Below are 23,549 nucleotides of genomic sequence, written 5' to 3' on the forward strand. Positions count from 1 at the left end.
CCACACTGCCATAGTCACTGGGAACAGAGCACATCCCAAACAACTTCAGCAGAAGCTCTGGGGTGGCCCTTGGATCCCATTTCCAGATCTTCTCCCCAGTCACTGCAGCCATCTCAACTGGAGAAAGCAGACATCTACTATTCGCTGTCAGCTCCTGAGAGCAGGCTGGAAGTAGCAATACAACTGTGTACCACTCCCCTTCCTCCTCACTATTACCCCAAAGGCAGGAGTCCAGCTCTGTGGGCAAAGGGAAATAAATCCCCATCCCAATGACCTCGTCACTCAGATGCTGTCACACAGGGACCTTAAGAGAGGAATATCATTAGTGGTATCAGGACAGCCGCAGCACTTTACGAGGCAATAACCCGCTCTCATTGCTGTGAAGAGCTACTTGGTCTCTGACCTCCTCATGGTCTCCTGCCAGGGAGCCTGGCTACTGCTGCCCAGCACTGCCAGGGCCACATTAGTGCTTAATTAAACCAGCAGGAACAAAGTGGGGCAGAGGGAGGAATGCCATGGGGCAGAAGTGCTTCTTTGATCCCACCCAATGTGTTTCCCAGCAAGGATGGCAATCAAAAAGGAGTAACTTGGCTCCCATCTCCACCAGGGTCAGGAATGTCCTTGCATGGGACATGTCCGATGCCAGTCCTTTCTGCACTGTGGTTCACTTTTTAAACCAGAGTCAGATGCAACACAGAGCTCCCGCCTGTCACGGAGCCCATCTGCCCATTCCAGCCCTTGGCTCTCCTCCCCACCACTGAGGGGCTGCTGGCACCCAGTGCCCACCCAGCACCAGCCTGAGCACAGTGGGCTCTGCCCTGCCTGGGTGTTGGCGCCACAAAGCTACAACTCCCCATGGCTATGTACAGCCCAGCAAGGACATCCCTGCTGGGGAAGGGCAGCACGGCCCACTCGGGGGCTGCAGGACTGCGATGGGTTATAGCTGCAACTGAAGAGTTTGGCAGGGCTGCAGACTCCTGCAGAGAGCATTTCGGGGAACACCATCTCCACTGAGACCTCACGTGTGTCCACCTGGGTTCTGGCCCACACAACACTGACCACTTACTTGTTGATGCGAATTAGCAGCCACTTAAGAGGCACCACATCCAGCAAGAGATGGACAAGGAAATGGCTGCAGAAAGCAGCTGCAGCATCTCAGAGGTGCCCTGGGGAGCTCTAGGTAAGTGCAACCATCACACCGGGCACCACAGGCACAGCCTGTACAAAAAAGCCCCTGCACCTGATCAGCCCTGTCCATCACACGTGGACACGAGCAGCGTGAGCTCTGCACAGCCAGCTCTTCCACCACACTGGCCATGTGCCCTCTGTCCCCTTCATCCTGTGGCTGGGCACTGGTGTAATTAGCAGCCCCAGCTGCCAGGCAGTTTTGATGAGAAGCCTCAGCCTTTGGTTGATGCAAAACGTGTAATTTGGATGATGGAAATAGCCTCTACAAAGCACATGTGGTTGCTGCGTGCCCGTGACCTCTCCTGGCTTGCGCAGGCTGCTCTTTAAACGTGGTTCAGCTACAAAGGCTTCAGTGGCATCAAACACATGAGGCAGCAGCAGTGACTGAATGAGAGGTAACATTTGGCCATGACTGAATAAACTGTATTTTTGGCCAAGAGGCTGGGGAATGCTTCTGGCAGGAGAAGCGTGAGGTAGAGATGAGAATTCAGGTGGAGACTGAACACACAAGGTCTCTGGAAGCCACTGTGGCTGGCAGGGCCAGGAGCTCATGGGCTTCTCAACACAGGTCAGCAGTTCAAGGACAACCATATATATCTGCAGAGGGTGGAAGTCCCCACAATTTCCTCTCTCTTCCCAGCACAAACCAAGCTTGTGGCTCTTTCCATGCCACTCTGGATAGGGTGTCCTTCAGCAGACATTGCCAAACAGCTCAGGCTGATGTTTTGTTTGCCAAAGGGACTGATGAAAACAGCAAAGACCTTCCTTTCCTCCCTCCAAAGCATCTCCTGTAGCAACCAGGAGAAAGCCCCTCTCCTGGTGCTCCTCACCAACCCTGGCATGGTGTGAAGCCCACTCTCCTGAATCCAGCTCTCGTGGGATCCCATTCCTTCTGGGTCCATCTCCACCTTTTCCTGGGAAAGTCAGGTTGTGGAAGGCACCATCACCATTGGGAAAGACTTCATTTGCCTGGATTGCAAGCAAAGGGGTCTGGAGGCTCAGCATGTGTCTACACAACCTCGAGTTGTGGTTGTGCCACACCACTGTCACACAGCTCCCTCCTCTCCACATCCCAGGCTCCTGGTGGCATCCCCACCACACAGGCTGGCATGGGTGTGCCAGGTCATGGCTGGCTTGGCTAAGCAGGTGTGATTCAACATCACAACTCCCACAAATGTGGCAAGTACAACCCCATAGAAGGGGAGTTTCAGCAGGGTGAAGCTCCTGCTCTGTCCACCCCAGATGTTCTCCCCATCCAACTCTGGACACAGCCCTTGATCCCCCCTGAAGGAAGCCTGCCAGTCCATATGTCTTGGAAAATTATTGGCAATACACAAAGGACAGATCTAGCAGAGTTTGGGCCTCACAGACCAGCTGACCAAGTCTTCAGATACTAAGTGTAGTCCAAAAGGATGTTCAACACCTCCCAAGGTCAAAGTCAGCCCTGACTGATGCAGGTGGAGGCAACACCCCAGAAACCAAATCAGTTGCTGGGGGCACTTCCACAACCATGATCTTCCTCAGCGTGTGCACAAGATCCTTCTTGGATCTCTGGTACTCCAGAGCATCACCAACTGGGAGTCACTCCCACATGGCCAGTCCCACAAGGATTTCTCTTGGGGATGCTGAGGAAACTCCCACCTAAGAGCAGAGCATCATGGGGGGACACTGAGATTCCCCCAGGCATCCCAACATCAGTGAATGGCAGTCTGTTAGTCCCCTAAGTGACAAATCCTCCTGCAATCCTGCCCTGCTCCCATGGCATCTGGTGCTACCACAGCATTAGGCCTGAGATGGATGTCTGCACACCCAGCTGTGGGACCACAGGGGCAGCCTGAGCCCCCACAGCCAGCCTGACCCCTGCATCCCCCCTGCTCATCCCCACAGCCTGCCTGCCCAGGCCTCGAGCTCACCCTGTGGCTTCCATTTGTGAGCCGTGGGATGCCCCAGCATGAGGGCAGACCCTGCCAAGGACAGCACTGCTGCTGGCCCTGTGGCTGGGGGCCAAGGGTAATGCTCTGGGAGGCTCCATGCCTCTGTGCCAGCACACACTGGTGCACGCTGTGCCAGAGCCCTGCTGGAGCTGGGGCTGTGACACCCAAAGGCTCCTGAAGCAGCCAGGGGTATGCAGGGCAGTGGACTCTGCAAGTGTGGCTTTCCAGGTGCCTGGCTCCAGCACACTCCAGCTCGCTCCACATCTCCAAACCACCTCCCTCAGGCTCCAACCACAGCAAATCTCTCCCCTTTCTCTTCATCACACAGCAAGGACAAGGCATCTCAAGCCAGCTCAAGCACCAGAGAAACTCCCAACGCCCTAAAAAGAGGTCCAGGCAGGGAACTTGAAGGCACTGGACACACCAGTCCTGCCTGTACTGCTGCTCCCCCACCACTACCAAGCACCAGGGCTTTCCAGCCAGCTTGAGCACCGTGAGCACCATGATGGCTGTGCACGGCTCCCTTGCCACCTTCTCACACCAGTTTGCACAGCTCCCTTGCCACCTTCTCATGCCAGTTTGCCAGACCAAGCACAGCTCTCAGAGCCACAAGCCCCCACAGTCACTGCCCAGCCGAGACCCCAGGCACTGCTGAGGGATGCAGGGAAGACGGGGTGTCAGTGGGAAACAGAGGGCTGCCGAGGCAGCCACAATTCCTAGAGACCAGCATGCAGCACGAGAGAATGGCAAGGGCTGGGCTCACCTGCACTGAGACCCAGCACTGCAGCCCATGATGGGGCACTGGGTCCCCAGGTCTGGGACACAGCCAGCTCTGGGCCAGTGCTCGTTGTTCTCATGGAAACCCACTCTGCACACAATGCACACAGCAAGCCAGGGATCAAACCCACAGGGATAGCAAAGCAGGTTTCAGGCAGCCACAGCCTGAAATCAGCTCACGCAAACCCTGCAGCAGCATCCTTGGAGACCCTCCTCTGCCGGAGACCCCGACCTCAGTGGAGCTCAGGATCTGCCCAAAATGGAGCGGCAGCATGAACCCCTCGCACAGCACCTCCAGCAGCAGCTTCCCAAGGTCACCCCCAGGGCGAGCCACGCTGATGGTGGGGAGCAGCTGTGGCACCCAGCTGTGCAGCCTCCATCGTGTTTGGTGGGTGTTGAGACAAGGGATGGCCGACAAGACACGTGGGGGAGGACAAGCTCCACCACCACCTGCCACTGCTCCTTGTGAGGAGGAACTGCCTTTCCTCCAAGGCAAGAGGCAGCTAACAGCACCTTCCCTCAAGCACGCCTTGGAGATGCACTGAGCGCTGGAGCCCCTCTGCTCTCAAGACAGGCTGGGAGACCTGGAGATGCTCAGACTGGAAAAAGCTCTGGGGAGACCTTAAAGCCCATTTCAGTGCCCAAAGGGGCTCCAGGAGATCCGGAGTGGGACTTCAGGACAAGGGGGAATGGCTTTCCACTGGCAGAGGGCAGGGGTAAATGGGATATTGGGAAGAAATTCTCCCTGTGAGGGTGGGAAGGCTCTGGCACAGGTTGCCTAGAGAAGCTGTGGCTGTGCCATCCCCAGCAGTGGCCAGGGCCAGGTTGGACAGGGCTGGGAACAACCAGGGCTAGTGGAAGGCGTCCTTGCCCATGGCAGGGAGTAGAACAGGATGAGCTTTGATGTCTCTTCCAACCCAAACCATTCTGTGATTCTAAGTGCCTGGGGACACCGAGGCTGATGACTCCTTTCCCCTCAGCCTCTCTTCACTTCAAGACCCTGAGGTCGCCCTCAGCGGGTCCTCACGGAGTGCCAGGAGCCCAGCTGCCTCCAGCTGCCACCTCTGGCCATTCCCATCTCGACGTCGAGCCCGGCGGTCGCGCCGGCCGCACTCACCCAGCATTTGGCTGAAGAGCAGCTGCTCCAGGTCGCCCAGCACCGTCACCACCAGCTCGGGGTCTACCTTCAGGTACGGCTTCTCCTCGGTGCCCGCCGCCACCGCCGGTCCCTTGCCGCCCAGCAACTCGTCATCGCACTTGCCGCCGCCGCCCGCCTCGGGGGCCTTGCTGAGGGGCTTCACCTCGGCGTAGGGCCCGCGGGGGATGCGGCTCGGCTTCCCGGCGGGCGGCGGCTTGGCCGGGCCGGCGGGGCGCGGCGACAGCAGCGAGTGCTCGGAGCGGGACAGGCTCCGCGACATGGCGGGCGCGTCCCGCCCGCGGGGGCCGCCGCGCCCGCCGCCCCCCGCCGCCGCCGCCCCCGGCGCTGCCGCCTTGGCCATGTCGTCGCTCCAGCGAGGCTCATAGAGCTGCCGCTTCTTCTCGGCGTCGGTGAGGAAGGCGAGGTTGGTGAGCGACTTCTGCTTGCGCAGGTTGGAGCCGGCCGGCAGCCGCCCCTCAGCGCTGCTCGCCTTGAAGACGCGCAGCTCCGCGCCCCGCGGCCCCGCGGGCGCCGCCGCCGCCGCCTTCGCCCGCTTCGGCATCACGGTGCTGCCGTCGGGGCCCCGCCGAAAGCCGCGCTCCTCCTCGCCCAGCTCCACGTCGGGAAGGCTCTTGAGGTTGCTCCCCAGCATCCCCGCGCTGCAACCATTTAACCCGCCAGGCGCTGCTGCTGTTGCTGCGGTACCGAGGACACACCGGGCGAGAGAGAGGGAGAGGCGCCGTCAGCGCCCGTCCCACCGGCCGGGGCGGAGCGGGGAGGGGATGGCGCGGGCCGGGAGCTGGGGTGAGGGGAGAGGGGCGCGAGCGGCACGGCCCCACCTCGCCGCTCCGCCGCCGGCAGGACACTGCGAACCAGCGGAATGTCAGGGGCGAACAAAAAGGGCCCGCCCTCCTCTGGCGCGGCCAGGGGGCGGGGCGCGGCGCGCGCGCCCGCGGGGGAGCAAGGAGGGGAGGGGGCGCGCGCGGCGGGGCGGGGCCGGGCGGGGGCGCGCGCGGCGTGCTCGGGGCGGAGGGATCGCGCGGGACCCCGGGAGCGCGCACGGGGCGGCGTGAGGGGCGAGCGCGGGACCGGCCATGGCCCCGCGACCACGGCCCCTCACAGGCAGGGACGTGCGGGGGCTGAGCGGGAGGCGGATGAAGCCAGCGCGGGGACCCCACGGCCCAGCACCCTGCGCTGAAGGGACCCTCACACCCCTGTCCCGCCCGCCACGGACCCCACACCCACCTAGACACTGCGCACCCATTCCCAGGGGGGCCAAAACATCCCCGTTTCTCCCCAAATTGTGCAGCAAGAGCCCAGGGTGGCCTCAGGAATCCCGGGAGGGACACTGTGGCCCCCAAACCCAGCAGGGCCTCTCCACTGATCCTAGGGAATTAAAGGCGGGGGGCAGGAGGGGAGTGGGATCTGGTTATCATCATTTTTCATTAATTACCCGTCCCTTGGGAGGGGTGAATTAAGTCTATTTGGTGACCTCACGCGGGCTGCCATGGCAACCGCCGGGAAATATTGCATTAGACCCCATCACTGCTGCCGAGATAAGGCCGGGAGCAGCGGGGGTGGTGCGAGCCCCCAGCCCACCCCCGGCCTGGCGATCCCGGGCTCAATGGTAGTGCTGAAGAGTCCCAAAATAACTCCACCCGGTTGGGACAGTAAAGGGTGCCCCAAAAAAGCGTGATTTGCACTAAGAGGTGCTGCTGGGGCAGGATGGGTGCACAGGCTGCACCCCAAAGCCACTCGGGGTTCGGGGGAGGGCTGTTGGTGCAGGGCCTGTTGTTGGGGGTAGATCTGTGGGTGTTGTGTGGTTTTCAGGGTTGCTGAAGTGATTCTTGGGCTCTCCCAATGTCCCCTGTTCCCTCTGGCCGAGTCGTGGGAGGTGCCGCGGGCAGGGGAAGCTGGAGCAGGCACGGAGGGAGGGAAAGGATCCGGCCCCTTCCCCGGGGCCGAACCCGCTCGGCTTTGTCCCAAAAGCTCCCCAAGGAGCAGGGCAGCTGCGCTGAGCGCATGCCAGCCCCGCTCGCTCCCTCCTGCTTCCTCCTGGAACACCCTCCCGCTTCCCGCTGCCTTCAGCACTTTCCAAATCGGGGCTCAGCGCTGATTATTCTCTGACTGAGGTGCTGTGACCCCAGGTCAGAGTCGGGCTCTGCCAGGAGCCACGGTGGATCTGACCGACTTCTGTCCCTTCAAATCACCCGGTGAAGCTCCCGGCTCTTTTTCCCCTTCTCTGCACATCTCTGGAGCATCCCGCCATCCTCCGCTGCCGCTGCCCTGGCAACCGCCGCCCCAGCATCCTCCCTGGACCCGCCTCCCCAAAATCTCCCCCAAAGCAAGCGCCAGAGGGGACTGGGGTGGCCTCGGCATTGCAGCGAGGAGTTGGGATTCAGCCCTCGAGAAAGGGGGGACCCGGTGGTGGGTGTGGGCAGCCCCCGGTCCCTCCGCGCCGCTCCTTGGAAATGGGTCATTCCTGGAGCTCGCCGGGAAACTGCGGAGGGAAAGGAGCCAGCAGGGGTGATGTCCTGGCACCGTCCCCAGAGGGGTCAGTCCCCTGTGCTCCTCACAGTGTAGGGATTTGGCCACGGAGGTCACCTGATGCAGGAACTGCAGACGAGCCTTTCCCAGGGGAGTTGATGCACCTCCAGTGTGAGGGTTCCCCCACACCCCACTGCCCTCCAGCCCTGGCTCCCCTTCCAGCACAAGCCTCTGTTCCCTGGCACTGTCACGGCAGCTCCCCAGCAGGACACCCCCACTGCTGACCAACCCCTCTGGACTCACTCAGGCCTCTGGGCTTGGGGTCAGATCCCTTCTCAGGACTGGAGCACTCATCACCCGGGGACGTGGCCCTCTCATGCTCCCGGTCCTCCTGCAGCCTGTGGGCAGAGGGGGTAAGGGTGGGTGATCAGGGACAACTGGCTAGGGACCCCCAGGAGATGAGAATCTGGAGCTATAGGCTCTGCCATGGTCTGGGAACACTGGTCTCATGGCAAAGGGTCCCAGGGCACCCTATTCCCCAATGAGTCCATCCCCTGCCCCACATCAACCTCTCATGGGTGACTTAGGAGCCCCAGCACCCCAAATACACTGGGAACCTTCCTTTTGGCACAGAGCCCCCTGACCCAACCCCACCATTTCCTATGGCCACCCCTGCTGGGCCTGCCTGCCTCCCCCTGTCCCCATGTCCCCCACAGCCCCATGTCCCAAGGCACCCCCAACCCCATGTCCCCATGTCCCCCACAGCCCCATGTCCCAAGGCACCCCCAACCCCATGCCCCAAGGTACTCCCAGCCCCATGTCCCAAGGCACCCCCAGCCCCATGTCCCCATGTCCCCCACAGCCCCATGTCCCAAGGCACCCCCATCCCATGCCCCCCATGCCCAGAGACTCACCGGTACTGGAAGGGTGCCACAGTGGCAGTGATGGGGTGGCTGTGTGAGGGCCCTGAGGAGAAAGTGATGGCCCCTGACCCAAACACAGGGCCCCTCCCCTGTGAGCCACCATGAGACTCATCCTCTGTCCCTGCTGGGGCTGCTCCCCTGCCCTTCCCAGGGGACCCTCCCAGCCGCCCCCCAGCCCTGCCCTGTGCCAGGGGGGCTTTGCACAGCTCAGTGAGCTCCCCCACCCTGCCTGCCCCTGTCCTCCCACTGCCCCCTGGCTCTGGCCATTTCCCAGGGGACACCAGGGATCTTGACAGGGCTTTCTGCCCTCCCTGAGCAGGGACACCGGGGCTTCCCTCCCTGCCCTCAGCCAGCTGATGGCCAGCAGCTTTGCCCGTGGCTTTGGGCTTGAGAGTCTTGGGACTGGGGGCTGGCAGCTTCCCTGGCCGAGGGGATGGAGCCCTGTGGAGGACAGGGGACCCCGGGGTGCTCAGAGGGGCTGTGGGGTGCAGTTTGCCATGGGCTATGGCACGGGGCACTGGGATGGCAGACTGGAAGTGGCTGCGGCCAGTGGAGTTAACATTGGCTGTCCCCTTCATCCTGGTGAGGCAGCTGCTGGCAAGGCTGTGGAGGAAGAGGAGGATTTGTTACAGTCCAACACAGAGAGGGCACCCACAGCCCCTCAGCTGCACCAGACCTTGGTCTTTGTTCCCACTGGCCATGGGTGCTAAATGTCCCCATCCTGGGAGAAGGCCACTGCACCCCACACCCCAGAGTGAGGACACACACGATGTCCCCTGACAGGGGTCCACAGGACCAGGGCCTACGTGATGTCCTCCCCCTAGGGAGGCTTTGCAGCCCCACCCCTGTGTCCCCAGGTCCTACAGCAAGGACATTTGGGCACCAACCCTCACCAGTTAGGGCTGCACCACAGGCAGGATGGGGCCCTCTTGGCCACTCAAAACTCTTTCCTGGTCCCCAAAACCACCTCCTGATCAACCAAGACCACCTCCCAGACACCTGAGGCCATCTCCTGGCCTCATAAAACCATCTCCTGGTCATCTGAGACCGACTCCTTGTCACCTGAAACAATCTCCTGTCACCCAAAAGCACCTCCTGCTCTTCTAGGCAGGAGGACCAGCTCTGTGACCCCATATATTGGTGTCTGAGTCCCATCCCCACAATGGAGTGTCCTCCTCAGCCCCAGTGTCCCTCCACATGGTGCCACCTGCCACATCTCTCCATGCTCCTGCTGTCATCTTGCTTGCCCCATGGTGACTTTCATGTCACCCCTCAGACAGTGCCCTGTGTCCCCCCCTTGCCTTGGTGTTTTTCTCCATGTGATAAGGGTGTGGTCTCATGCCACCCAAAACACCCACAAGCAGGGCCATCCTTGCCACCACCAGTGACAGGGATGTCACAGCACAGTCCCAGTGAGGGGAGAAGCTCATCACTCCTCATGCCCACAGGATTTGGGCAGGCAGAGCAGAGCTCAGCAAGGAAACCAGCCATGGAACAAAGCTCCACCTCGCCTGTAGCACTTCAGGAAAAAAATCTCAAAACTCAAAGAAAAAGAAGGAATTTTCTCCAGAGGAAGAAATGATCTCTAGAAAGATGTGGAGCTGTGGTCCCACAGACACCAGGTGCCACAAATCTCCCAGGACACACATTCCACAGGTTGCTCCAGCATGGTTTCACTCAGCCTCCTTGAAGGAAAACCTCTGAGGAGGAGAAGCTTTTTGGGGTCCCAGAGCATTCTGTGGGGACCATGAGCTCCAGGCTGGCCACCCATGGTAAGGGTTCCTCTACCTGAGTGGGTGCAGTGAGTGCATTGGAAGGTGTGCTGGAGCCCACTGAGGCTGTTCCTGGTGGGCTGGGGAATGCACCTTCCAGGTACCCCCTCCCCACCTCCTCTTTCAAACCACCCAGCCAGGACAGAGCTTCTCCAGAGCTGCAGAGCAGCTGGGGGTGCAGGGAGAGGCCTCCTTCACCCCAATGGGAACAGCAGCCCAGCCTCAGCCCTGCATCCACTGCATTCCCCAGCAGAGGGTATTACATGAACAGAGTCCAAAAATGTCCCAAACTGTCCTGTTCTGCCTCTTCCCCATCCTGAGCTGCCCTAAACCCTGTTCCCCCCAGGCTTCTGGGGCTCTGCAAGGACCAAACCATGCCCCACATTCTCCCCACCCTGGGATGACCATGCCCTGCCACAGGCAGCACTGAAATTCCCTTTTCCCAGACCCACATGAGCTGGGTCATTTGATCATGGAGCTGTGGGTCACGGGGAGAAGGGCTGATGCAGCAGATGAGATCAAGGAATTGCAGCGTCAATTCCAGCGCCAGCTGCAGAGCTCCCTCCAAGGCAATTTTGATTAAGGGGCAGAGGAACCTGACACACACAGCCCTGGGCTTGCTCTCCCTGAAGCCTCTGAAACACCAGCATGTTGCAGAGGATGTGTCCCCACATCCTGGCTGAGCTGTCTCTGGCCCTGAGCCACGGCAGAGCTGGGGGAGGCAGTGCTGGGACAGGCACGGGGGGCTCTGGAACCCCCAGATACATCCTTGAGTCACTGTGGGAGGTGGGATAGAGCATGGGGCTCTGCACTCCTGTGGGTACACAGACCCAGCTCAGGGGGCAACCACAGCCCCAGGGTGTGCCGGGGTGCTGCAATGTGGGCAGCAGGAGCCAGGCAGGGATTTCCTGTGGGATTTCCTGCACCTACCAAGGTCACTCCTGGGAGCGTGGAGAGGCCAGGGCTCAGCACCCAGCTGGACACCAGCTCAATTTTGGGGGCTTAATGTTCCCAAACCAGCTGTGAATATCAGCAGAGAGCAGATCCCCTCTGTGCCCCCACCTGTTCCCAGGCTGTGCCACACAACCCACACCTACAAACCCCAATTCTACACTTTTTCCCCTCTCTTTAAGGCAGCCCCTGCCCCGAAGTGCTGTGCCTGGAGACAGCAGTTCACAGCGTTGAGCTGCACAGCACCTTGTGCAAACACAAACAAGGTTGACCTTCACAGAAGTACAGAACAGTTTGGGCTGGAAGGGACCTTACAGACATCATCTCATTCCAACCCCATGCCAGGGCAGGGACACCTTCCACTAGCCCAGGTTGCTCCAAGCCCTGTCCAACCTGGCCTTGGACACTTCCAAGGATAAGGGAACCTTCCTTCCCATAGGTGCAAGGGTGATGAAACCACCAGTTCCAATTACCCATTTCACCCTGAGGTCCCTCACACAAACACCTCCAGCTCCAGCAGCTGGCTCTGGTGGGTTTTCTCCTAGCACAGAGGGAGATCATCTGCCCCTCACTCTGTAAAATCTGTCCCAAGTTCATCCTCAACCAACTCAGAGGCAAAATTTTTGTCTAAATTGATGCTGTGACTTTACCTTCCCCAGCACCCAGTGAGCACCCCCAGCATGCAGCACTTCCCCAGCCCTGCCTGCTCCCTGGGCATGTGGCATCAGGGCTGTAACCAGGTTTTGTAAATTTCTTTTCCACTCTGGATTTCTCTCTTGTCGACACAACTTCCATTTCTCCCCTCTGAGCCCACCAGCGGTGCCACAGCTGCAGCAGAAGCCAAAGCTGCCATGCTGGCCACAAGAAAATCAATCCTTCATTTGTGCTCACAAGGTTGAGGCTTCTCAGGAGATGCCAATGCCTGCTGGGAGCCGGGTTCAGAGCCCTCCTTTTCCCACCACACACACCTCAGGTGCCTCCAAGGACTCCACTGTGCCTGGGTCACACTACTGACCCCTCCCCAGGCTTCACCCTGCTCTAGAGATGCCGTGGGCTTCCTGGGGATGTGGCCCTGCTCCCCCAGCCTCTGACACCAGCTGCACCCTCATGCTGGCATCCCACACCCGGGGATGCCATCAATAGGATAAACCAAAGCAGCTCCTGCCAAGTCCCTGTTGCCCCCAGCAGCTCCAGGAGGAGCCACTCCTTTGCCCAGAAGCCCCTTTCACATCCAGCATCAACCACCATCAACCAAAACCATTCCTGGGAAAGATTCAGTCCATCCTTGTTCCCAAGGAATTCTCCTTTGCCTCCAGACTGATTTTACCCTATCCAGGACTGGCTGTCCCTGGCACATGCCCCATGATGGTGGCAGGGGAGCAGACAGGCACCCATCATGCTGTGTCACCCTATGTCACACTGTGTCACGCTGTGTCATGCTGTGTCACACTGGCATCCTGCTGCCTCTGCCTGGCTAAAGCAGGTCATGGCCTGACCCAGATAGACTCAGCAGCTCCTTTGCAATTAGCTCAAAAAGGAAACAACTTTCTCCTGCAGCCCAGGAACAGCTCTCAGGAACAGGCTGCTGCTCCTCCTCTGGGTAACGTGAGCTCTGGGAACTTGCACCTGATTTAATGTGGGGACTTCCAGCTGCTGGGTGAGGTTTTGGCCCAATCACTCCCCTGGGTACCAGCTTGGGATCACTGGGTCCCGTGGTAGGGGAAAGCAGCAGGCACACACGAGGTGTTTCAGCACAAGGGGATATTCAGGAGCAGCCACAGCAGTGCTGTGGGCAGCACAGCCGTGCCTGGGCATCAGGGCAGAGCCTCCTGGGCAGCCAGAGGTGTTTGTCTCCCAGCCAAGCAGAGGATACTCATTCCAGGTGTCCACAGAGCTCAGGTCTGGAGGTGAACTTCAGTTTTTAACCCCAAGAGGTGAGGTGGGATTTGATCCCTTTGGACAATGACATACACAGAGTTACGAGTTCTCACATTGAAGGAAAGCCTTGGCTGAGCTGTGTCCTTCATCCCAGGAAAGACACAAGCCAGCACACCCCTGAAGGCATCTCCTTCAAAGAGGCATCTGTTGTGCCCGGAGCTTGAACTACTTCCTCAGCCTCGTGTCCAAATCCATCTCACACGTGTGATTTTAGCAGCCAGAAATGAACAGGGACCTGGAGCCTGATCTCCTTTCATGTCCCCATTTCCATGACCTAGAGGGGTCACTGGAGCATTCCCAGCACTGAAGCAGATCTGCTTTGGAGCCATCCATCACCTGAGCCGAGCTGGGAACAGCCTCCAGCCCTGCAGGGGCTATGATGAGTGACTGAACCCCTGGCTCCACCTCTGTGCCTTGGAGGGGTCCAGCCACAGGGGTCCCATGTTTCCAAGAGAACAGTGAATGGCTCTGCAAGCATTTTGCTCTTTATTTTGTAGAATTTTGGGGTGACTTTTATGAGTGAGATAAAATTTGCTTCTCTCCTATCACAGCTTAGATCCCTGTCAGGGATGACATGCTGTCCCATATACCAGGATAAATCTGGCAGGAGTCTGAGCATGGACACTGAGTGACAGAAAATGTGTTCAACTTGCTGCTGTTCTGTGCCTGTTTCCCCACCGTGACACAGCCACTGGAAGGGGTAAGAGAGCTGAAACCAGGCTGGTGAATAGGAAAGAGGGAGGATGGATCCTTCCCTGTGGGTGCTGGGATGCAGAACAGCTCTGTAAATTGGGAATCATCCCTGAGACACCCTTGGGACTGGCAGCACAGAAACACCAGGGGCTGCAGCACTGTGCCAGATGTCCCCACAAAGATGCTCAGGGGCTTCACAGCCCCTCCTCCTTTTCATGGGTGAGGGTGGAGGGGACAGCCCAGGGGTGAACACCAGGGTGTGAGAGACAGGAGGAGCTGAGCCCCTGCCAAGGTCAGGCCCTGGTGCTGTGAAACAGCTGCCCCCAAAGGCTGCTGCCTGCACCTTGCAGCCCTGTGCAGCATCCAGCCTCGAGCTGCCATCAGGGATGGCCATGCTCCAGCACAGCCTTCTCCCTGGCACGCTCGGGAAGGGCGACAAAGAAAAGGCTCCTTGTGACACAAGGAACATAAAACTTTCCAAAGAGAAACAGAGGGAGCCGGGGCAGAAAGGGCCCTTCAGAGGAGAACAAGCTGCCGATTCAGACACCAGGCCCAGCCCTCCAGCCCCCGTGCCCCGGGCAGGACCTGGCCTGCCCACCAGCCGGTGTCACTGCCTGGAACACTGCCACCACCCGTGTCAGCGGGGCACCAGGCTGGGTCCTTCCCAGGGAGGTGCCACTGTTCTGCCCCTCCGGAGGGCAATGTCGGGCTGGGTGCAGGCAGGTGCTTCTCCTGGGGGCAGGCAGGTAGAACTGGAGGGCAGCCAGAGCCAGCTCTGCCTGTCCTGGATGTCTGTTCCCCCTAGCACGATGCTGGGAGCTCTGGGAGCTGCTGGGAGATGGGGAGGGCAGGCACTGAAGGACAAAAATCAGCTGTTGTCCAAGCAGAGATCAGATAGAAATCACAGAGTTGTCAGGTTGGAAAAGCCCTCCAAGATCATCAAGTCCGACTGCTAACCCAGCGCTGCCATACCCATCACTAAACCACGTCCCCAAGTGCCACATCCACTTTCAGAGATGCCCAGCCCGTAGCCACAGCACTAATCCCTGCCTAAGCCCCTCAGCAGCAATCCCATTAGCCACTTAACCCATTTCAATAAAACCGGCTCTGAGCAAAGCTGAGCTCTGGGCTGGACCTGCTGAGGCAGCCGCTGTCACCGAGCCGCGGGTACCCAGGAGAGCGAGCCCTGCTCGGGCTGAGCCGTGCCCGGCACAAATCCTGCATGGATGGGCTGGGGCAGAGCCTGAGGCCTGGGGCTGGGGCAGAGCCTGGGGGCTGTGCGGGGCCTGTGCAGGGGCTGTAGGAGGAGCTGGGACCGGGGGGGACGGTGTGAAAGGCTGGGCAAGGGTCGTCCATGCCCAAGGCTTCTCCCCGGGGCTATCCCGGCCACACCGTGCCCGGTTCGCCTCGGCCCCTGCGTGTTGCCCCAGCCCGTGCCCACCCCGGTCTGTCACAGCCCTGGTCCCTCCCGGGCCGGTGGGTGTGGGCAGTGCCCGGCGGAGGCGGGGACAGCGGGGACATCCCGGGCCCGGCCGTTCAGGAGCCGCCGGTGCTGGACAGCTCCACCCGCGGCACCGCCCCCCGGCACCGCCCCCCGGCACCGCCCCCGGGCCGGTGTCACCCCCCCCGCCCCGGCCGGTGTCCCCTCCACCCGCTATCGCACCCCGAGCCGATGTCACTCTCCCCTCCCCTCCGCCGGGTGCCACCTCCTGAGCAGATGTCACCCTTTCCCCCGAACCGGCCTCACTCTCCTCGCTCCGGTACCGCCTCCCCAGCCGGTGCAGCCCCCCGGGACGAGCGTCTCGTCCCCGAGCCCGTGTCCGTCCCCTCCCCAACCCGGTGCCCACCGGGCCGGCAGTGCCCGCACCGCCTGTGGCCGATGGTGCCACACGGGCCACTGTCGGTGGCGTCACTGTCCCCCTCGGGCCACATCACCAGCCGGGGGCCGGCACAGGGAGCAGCCCAGAGCCGGAGGCCCCCGGCCCGGCCCCTCGGCTGCCTGTCTGGGACGGAGCCATCTGTCCGGTGCCTGGTGCCATCTGTCCCCAGCAGTGCTGCCTGTTATGTCCCGGTGTCCCCAACACCCACAGGGAAAAGGGTTGGGCTGTCCCTCCATGGGCTGTCTCTCCATGGGCTGTCCCTCCATGGGGTGACACCTCACTGAACCCCCTCCAGATGCCCCTGCAGTGTTGCCTGGGAAGGTCTGGGTTGTGCCCGAGGCTCTCCCACTCTCCTCGGCCCCTGCTCTTCCCGTGCTGTGGGGCAAGCAGAGCCATAAGCCCTCGGTAGCCCTGCAGGTGCCTCTCCAGCACAGGAGCCACTATGGACAGCACAGAGCCTGGGGTCCCTCCAACATCCAGCACTGCAGCCAAAATACAACATCTCCTATTGCACATCCTGAGGGCTTCAAAACCTTCCCAACACCACCCCAAAACCTTCCAGAACCTCAGTGCTGCCATGGGGCCAAGGAGCTCCCAGTGCTGGATCAAGCCCTGGGCCAGGAGCTGTCCCACAGCTCTGGTGACATTCAGATGAACTTGTCTGGGCCAAAAGCCCACGGAACCAGTTGCATCCTTTATTCAGCCCTGTGTTCCTGCAGCATCCCACACCTGGCCCTTTGCTCCTGAGAATTTTGAGCAAGACCAGATGTCACAGTGTCTGTGTTTGCCATCGCTGTACGGAAACGGCCCCCCCGGAGCTCGACGCATGGAACCTGGAAGGGCCTGATGGATTTTGGCTTGGCTGCTGGGCTGGCGAGGACAGGCAGCTGCACAGCAGGGCTGCAAAACACATTAGCTCAGCAGATGCTGTCACCTTTGCAGGCATATGCGAGCTCTGGGTGGTCAGGATGGTCGAGCTGGGCTTGTCCCCCCCATCCTGGCACTGGCAATGCATCCCCAGCACCCCCACTGTCCCTGCTGAGACCCTCAATGCCTGTCTGCTCCTTTCAACACTCGGCTCTCTCAACACACAGCAGGCAGAGCAGAGTCATGGGGGTACCCAAAAAGGCATTTTCCCTCCCCAAAGCAGGTTAAGGATTTTAAAATGTCACTGGGAACATGGGATGGTTATCTCTAGGGACACAGCAACAGGGGTGCCAGCCAAGTGGGAGATTAAGCCCCAAGAACAGAGACACAGAGCTGAGAATGTGCCATCATCACAGCTGAGCTCCACATTGGGGTGGTTTTAGATGCTGAACCTACTTTGGGTGAAGAACTGAGTGAATGAAAGTCAACCCATAGATCTGATTCCAAACTGAACCCCACAATCCCTGCCCCAATATGAGCTGTTCCCATCACAGACCATTCCTCCCATGAGCTAAACTGCCCTGTCTGGTCTTACCTGGCCAAGTGAGTCAGGTCTCCCTTGATCTGTCCTGTAATAAACGAAGCCACTCTCACAGCCTGGACTCTTCTGTGGGGTTTGCCCCGAGAGCCCCACACAGCCACTGGCACCAAAGGGGGTTTCCCTAGGGATAACCAGGTATTTGCAATGGAAAGCAAAAGCCACAGGGAGCCCTTAATGGGATGAGTGGATTTTCCAGTAAGCTGATAAATCCGCAGTGGCTGCTGGCAAACACCTCCCTGCTGGCTCCGGGGGTGAGTGTCTGTGTGTGTGTGTGTTGCAACAGCCACCACTCCAGAGGGATCCACATCCCCAGGGTTTATCACAACAACTCCAAGCTGTTCATGATGCCAACATCCCAAGGGAGTTGAGTCCTGTCACTTAACAGATGAGGCTGGAAGAGGTTGGCAGGGGCTGGCAATGCCTGGCCCCAATGTCCCTCACCAGCCCAGCACAGCTCTACTTCTGTGACCCTCTTACGCGTAAAATTAAACCTCCTCCCTCCAAAGGATGCAGTCAACAGAGCCAGCATGAGGCCATCACATCTGAAAGTTGCCTGAGTTTCCCAGAGGGGAGCCCAAGCATCCCTCAAGCATCCCTTCAGTGTCCCTCAATGTCCCTTTGGCATCCTGCCTGCCCATGAGAGGATGGCCACACTGCACATCCCCGGTACGGAGGGCCCGGCAGGGAGGGAGGAGGGGCTGCCGAGCCCAGAGGGGCGAGGAGGGAAGGCGGGGGAGCAGGGATGGAGGAGAACCGTGACTGAGAGCCCTGCCCGGACCAGGGGGAGTTTCCGCTGCCGGAGGCGGCGCCGCCCGGCCGCATCCGCACGGGCCTCGGATGCGGTGTGCGGATGGGAACGGAGAATGAGCACAAACCCAGCTCCCCCAGCTCCCACCTCCGCTCCTCCATGGGAGCAGGGGATCCAGGGAACTCAGGCAAACAGTGGCATGCGTTAACTCGACCGCGGCTCCCGCTCCAAACCCGCTCCCAACCCGCAGCACAGCCGAGACCTCCGGAGCCTCATTCTCTCCTCCGGAGCCCCATTCCCCCTCTGGAGCCCCATTCCCCCTCCGGAGCCCCATTCCCCCTCTCCGGAGTCCCATTCCCCGCTCCGGGGGAGGTAAGAGGATGCCAGGACAGCATCCCACTGCCCCAGCCGGCACGGGGGGCTCGTCCCCGCCTGTTCCCTCCGCATGCTCCGCTTCGCAGTGCCGGCAGGGTGGCAGCAGGGCAGGGGCAGGGTGGCACCGACACCGGCTGCTGGAAGGGAAGGGAACTTGCAGGATGTGATCCCACAGTGAAACTCAGGGCAGCCCGGCACCGAGATGGGGTGACCCAGAGTCCCCCATAAAAGCCCCGAGGACAGCGGTGGTGCCACAGATGATTTTGGGCCGGGATGGGGCCAGACAAGCTCAGAGCAGTGCAGGGGGACCAAGTCCCACAGCCAGACACAGCCTCACCCCAGCTCCCACCCGGCCAGGACCCCGGGGACAGAGCAGAGCTGCAAATCCTCCCTGGGCCGCTTATCCAGGACCTCCTCCCACCCTGGTTAATGGAAATCCTGCTCCCCCGAATTATTGTCACTGCCTGTGATGGTGGTCGTGGCTGCCATATGCCAGGGCAACCTCCAGCCCCTCTCCCAACGAGCATCTCCTGATCCAGGCACTCAATCCACAGCAGTGCCCAGTGTCCATAGCACTGCCCAGACCCTGCAGGACAACTCAGCAAAGCTCATTGTAGTCACTTGCTAGTGAGCAAGACTCAGGCTGTGCCAGCAAATGCACCAGGGAAGCCACCAGAGCCTGCTGGTACAGGTTGGTGGCTGATCTGTCACCTGGAGCATTCGAGGAGTTCCCAAGGTGTTGGCAATGTGCCACCCACCTGCAGCCTGTGCCTCAGTTTCCCCATGCACTGCCACCAGCCTCGTCACCACCAGTGCCACTGACTGCCCCAGCAGGTCCTGGCTCTCTGCAGAGCATTCCTGGGACTGGCACTCCTTGGTTAGAAGCTTGGTTAGGGCTTGGGGACCGATCCTGCCCAGACAGGACAGGCCAGTGACATGAGATGAGACATCCTGGGGACACACAGGGCAGAGGCAGTGTGATCCCAGCTGCTCCCTCCCTGTCACTGCTGTTTTTCCCACTGCACAGGGCACAAAGGGCTGTGGGAGGACAGAGGGTGTTGCACCTGCCCTGACTGCCACTAAATGGATGGTGAGGGGACACTGTCACCCATTTGCCAGCAGCAAAGTGAAGGGGGGTCACAGGGTGGTGGGGACAAATGCTGAAGACTTCCATGCAATACTGATGTGCAATCCCATCCTGGTGTCCCCATTCCAGACTGATGCCCCCAGCCCAGGCTGGTGACCAGGAACTTTGTGGTGGAACATTCCAGACCTCCCCAGGGAGCACAGGCAGCTGAGGGGACACGGGCAGTGGGCAGGAGTGGCTCTGCATGAGACATGGGCAAGGACAGACATTCTGCTCTCACAGTGTCCCTTCCAGCTGCACACGGATCCTGCTCCAGCCAGAAAGGAGGAACATGTCCCCTGGGTTCTCACCTGGTGGCTGCCCCAGTTGGTAGCACTGGAGACAGGACAGGGTGCCCAGCCTGGTGGTACCACATCCTATCCCCACAGCGGTGCCAGCCTGCACTGAGCTCCTGCCACCAGCCCGGCCAGGGCCCAGGGGCTGCAGTGGCCCCACTGAGGTCAGGGGTCCCACCGGCCATGGGATCAGTGGCTGCACCCCAAAATCCAGCCCGAGGGGGTGCCCTGATCCCCCTGTCCGTGTCCCAGGCCCCACACCCCGCTGCAGGGCTGGCCCCGCTCCCATCCGCAGCCGGAAACACCTTTTTCCTGTCCGTGGGGCTGCATGGGGGGGGCAGCAGGAAAAAACCTCGTGTCCTGGCAGGTTATTTACATCCTGCTGCCAGTAGGGCCAGCCTGATTCCCTCCACGTCCCCACATGCACCCCAAGCTCTGCTCCAGCCCTGTCAGCCTCATCCCTGTCCCCATCCTATTCTTGTCCTCACCCCCATCTCATCCCATCCTGTCCCTATCCCCACCCCATCCCTATCCTTATCCCACCCCCAACACAGCTCATCTCATATCTCATCTCATCCCCACCCCTTCCCTATCCCCATCCCTGTCCCCATTCTAATCTTATTTCCCATCCCAGTTCTCATCCCCATCCTTTCTTCACCCCCATTCCTCCCCTCAATGCCACCCTCCTCCCGACACACCCAGACTGGAGACTCCCTTTACTGGAAGGAGGAACCCAGATCCTGCTTTGGGGATACCATTCTCCTCCCAGTGAGCATCAGACCAGTTCCAGAGTCCCCATCCCAACCTGTCTCCCCTCTCCCGTGCTGGGATGTGTGATATGTCCACGTCCCAGGAGCCTTCTGTCTCATCCAGTCCTAGGAAAATGTCGGGGGGAAACTGAGGCACGGGGCAGGCGGGGCTGGCAGTGCCCGGGGCCAGGGGGGCACTGCGGGGCATGTGCGGGATGGCAGCCCCTCATCCATCCCCCGGGCACGGAGCCCCTGCCCCCTCATCCATCCCCCGGGCACGGAGCCCCTGCTCCCCCATCCCCTGGGCACGGAGCCCCTGCTCCCCCATGCCCCGGGCACGGAGCCCCGCAGCCCCGGCACGGGCACTTACTCAGCGCCGCCAAATGACTCAGCCGGGATCCGGCCGGGCCAGCCGGGATTTCCTGACTCAGCTCCCCCGGCTGTGAAACTGGGGGGGTCCAGCCCCTCCTTCCAACAGCACCGACACCAACACACGCTGCTGCGGGGAGCAGGGAGCTCCTCGTCCCTGTAACCCCTTGGGAGCACACGGACCCTCTCTGACACTGGGGGATGGCACGGCAGCCGTGGCAAAGCCTCGGGGAGCACAGGCAGCGCCCCAAAACCCCACGGGCCAGCCCTGCCCGCACGGGGTCTCGCCCGCTCCGGGCAGTGGCGGCTGTGCAGCAGCGGGCCTGGCATCCCGGCACACCCAGATCCCTGGCTCCCCTCCCAGTTGTTTTTTTCCTAGGTGAAATCCGGGAAAAGAGTTCTCCCGGCACTCGCTGGGGCTTCACCGCTTCCCTCCACAGGGTGACGGCACCTCCGTGCCTCAAGGGGCACGGCCAGGGATGAAGTCATCCCAAAGTTTTCCCTCTGTCCTGTGCCATCCCGGTTTGGCTGAACACTCCCTGCTCCCAGGAGTGTGGGGATGGCTGCTTCGCCCCAGTGCTGGAGGATCCCCACGGGAAGCGCCCATGGATGCCTACAGCCCAGAAACACCTTTCCATGCCAAAAATGAGGGCAGACACCATGACCTGCCAGCACCGACCAGCTCTGCCCGTGGGGAGGAGATGTGGGGCAGCAGGACACACATTTTGGACAGTCCCCGTGCTTCAGTTTCCCCTGTCACCCTTTGCTGGCCATTTTGTGCTCCCCAGGACTGAACTGGGGAGGCAGCACAGCGTCCTCCTGCAGTCCCCCTCTGCCGGGGACAGGAACTGGGGATGTCCAGGGGACACCGAAGGCACCGGGACACGGGGATTTGCCAGCCCGCTCACGCTGCAGCACCCACTGCTGAAACAGGGTCTCTATGGAGAGGTGGGGACATCGTGGGACACAGGAGAGGGGACGGGGGGCTGCCCCGAGTGTCAGGCTGTGCCCGTGCTCCCCGGTCCCTGCCAGCATCCCTCGTGTCACCGCTGCTCCCCGCAGCACGACCCCATCACGTCAGCAGGGTGTTCCCCATCATCTGCAGCCCTCACGGTGGCCAGCCAGTCCCCGATGGGGTGTCCCCATCACCCCCGCTGTCCCCTCTGGGTGACCCAGCAGCTGTGTCCCCGACCGTCACCGCCAGTCCCGTAGGGGTGTTCCGCACCAGAGCCGGTCTCCCCCGGGCTGTCCCTGCCTTCCGGGGCCGCGCAGGGTGTCCCCACCTCCCGCTCCCACCAGGGTGTCCCGAGTGTCCCCGCTGCCCCGGGAAGTGCCCCAGTCCCGGCCCGTGCCCCGCTCACCGCTCGCTGCCCCGGCCCGCAGCGCCCGCAGCCGCCGGTGGCGGAGTGACAGCGGCCGGGGACCCGCGCGGGCCGGGCCGGCGGCCGGGGGAGGAGTCGCGCAGGCCCGGGCCCGGCCCCGCCGCTCCGGCCCCGCCGCTCCGGCCGCCCGCCGTGCCCGCCCGGTGCCTGTCCCCGACCCCCGGCCAGCAGAGGCCGGTGCGGGACCTCCCGTGCCCAGCTCGCTCCCTGGGGACGGTCCCGCCCGGTCCCCGCTGCCCCCGGTGCCGCTCCGCTGCCGAGACGCGGCGCCTGGAACCGGGAACAGAGCCTGAGCCGGGGAAACCCCATGGACCCCCCGGTCCCCCCCGGGACATCCCCTCCTCGGATTTCTCATGGATCCCACATGGCTGCCCTGACCCCATGGATCCCCCACGGATCCCCCACGGACCCCTCTCGACTCTCCCCGGACGTCCCCACGAGCCCCCCTGGTGGGTCATCCCTCCATCCCTTCCCCACGGATCCTGACACTGTCCCCCCCAAGCACCCTCCGGATCCCGCATGGACCCCCCCAGCGAATTTCTTACGGATCCCAGCCCCATCCACCCCCACTCCCTCTTCTCCGGATCCCCCGCTGTGGATTTTCCCTCTGTCCCTCCCTGATTCCCTTGCTGGATCTCGCCCCACCTGATCCCCAGCTCTGGATCTCCTCCCCACGGATCCTGATCCCCTCTGGGTCCCCCTATATGGATCCCTATATGGATCTCCCACCCCAGGACACACCTGCCTGCACTCGCTCTTCCCCCGGATCTGTGTCTATATCTCTATCCTTCCTCGAGGTCCCCCTGGATCTTCTCACGGATCCCTCTGCTTGGTCCCCTCTTCCCATCCTCTCTCTATGAAGCCTGACCCGAACCCTGTAAAGAAATGGGAATTTTGTATCCTATAGACCCCCCTGTCCAGGGGTGCCCTGCCATGAATTCCCTTGATCCATGGATTCCCAACCTCTGAATTTTGCTGCCCCTACCCACAGATCCTCCTAGATTTCTTGCCCCAACGAATTCCTCCAATCCCAATTTCCCCCAGACATCGCTCGATTCTGCCCAACCCATAGATTCCCCCCATCTCCTGAATTCTCTCTGGAACACCCATAGGTCCCTCACAGATCCCCCTACATCCCTGTAGCATGGATCTCACCCCATGTCCCCTCCATCCCCCCTCATGGATTCACCCTATAGACGTCCCTCCATCCACGGATCCCACCCATAGATTTCTCTCCATCTCCCACCCGTGGAACTCTGAGGGATCTCCCCATGAGTCCCGTCCAGTTCCCACCCATTGATGGGTGCCCTCCATCCCCCACCCACAGATGAATCCTCTCCATCCTCCACGCATGG

General features: G+C 61.1%; 1 protein-coding gene across 3 annotated transcripts in view; it reads right to left on the reverse strand.

Annotated features, from left to right (window-relative positions):
- NAV1 (neuron navigator 1) overlaps positions 1–22,299 on the reverse strand; it is a 74,217-nt gene extending 51,918 nt beyond the window's left edge. The window contains exons 1-4 of one of the 3 annotated variants that reach the window (XM_074528321.1): positions 22,174–22,299; positions 8,439–9,050; positions 7,828–7,922; positions 5,017–5,733 (exon numbers count right to left, since the gene is read on the reverse strand). In XM_074528321.1, the coding sequence (XP_074384422.1) occupies positions 5,017–5,733; positions 7,828–7,922; positions 8,439–9,025 (1,399 nt within the window). In that variant the 5' untranslated portion in view covers positions 9,026–9,050; positions 22,174–22,299. Of the gene's footprint in view, positions 1–5,016; positions 5,734–6,282; positions 6,317–7,827; positions 7,923–8,438; positions 9,051–22,173 lie in introns of those variants that run through there. The other 2 variants (XM_074528320.1, XM_074528322.1) reach the window with 2 other exon arrangements.
- Between the last annotated feature and the right edge of the window lie 1,250 nt (positions 22,300–23,549).

Source organism: Zonotrichia albicollis, chromosome 28 (assembly GCF_047830755.1).
Source record: "Zonotrichia albicollis isolate bZonAlb1 chromosome 28, bZonAlb1.hap1, whole genome shotgun sequence".
Lineage (NCBI taxonomy): Eukaryota > Metazoa > Chordata > Aves > Passeriformes > Passerellidae > Zonotrichia > Zonotrichia albicollis.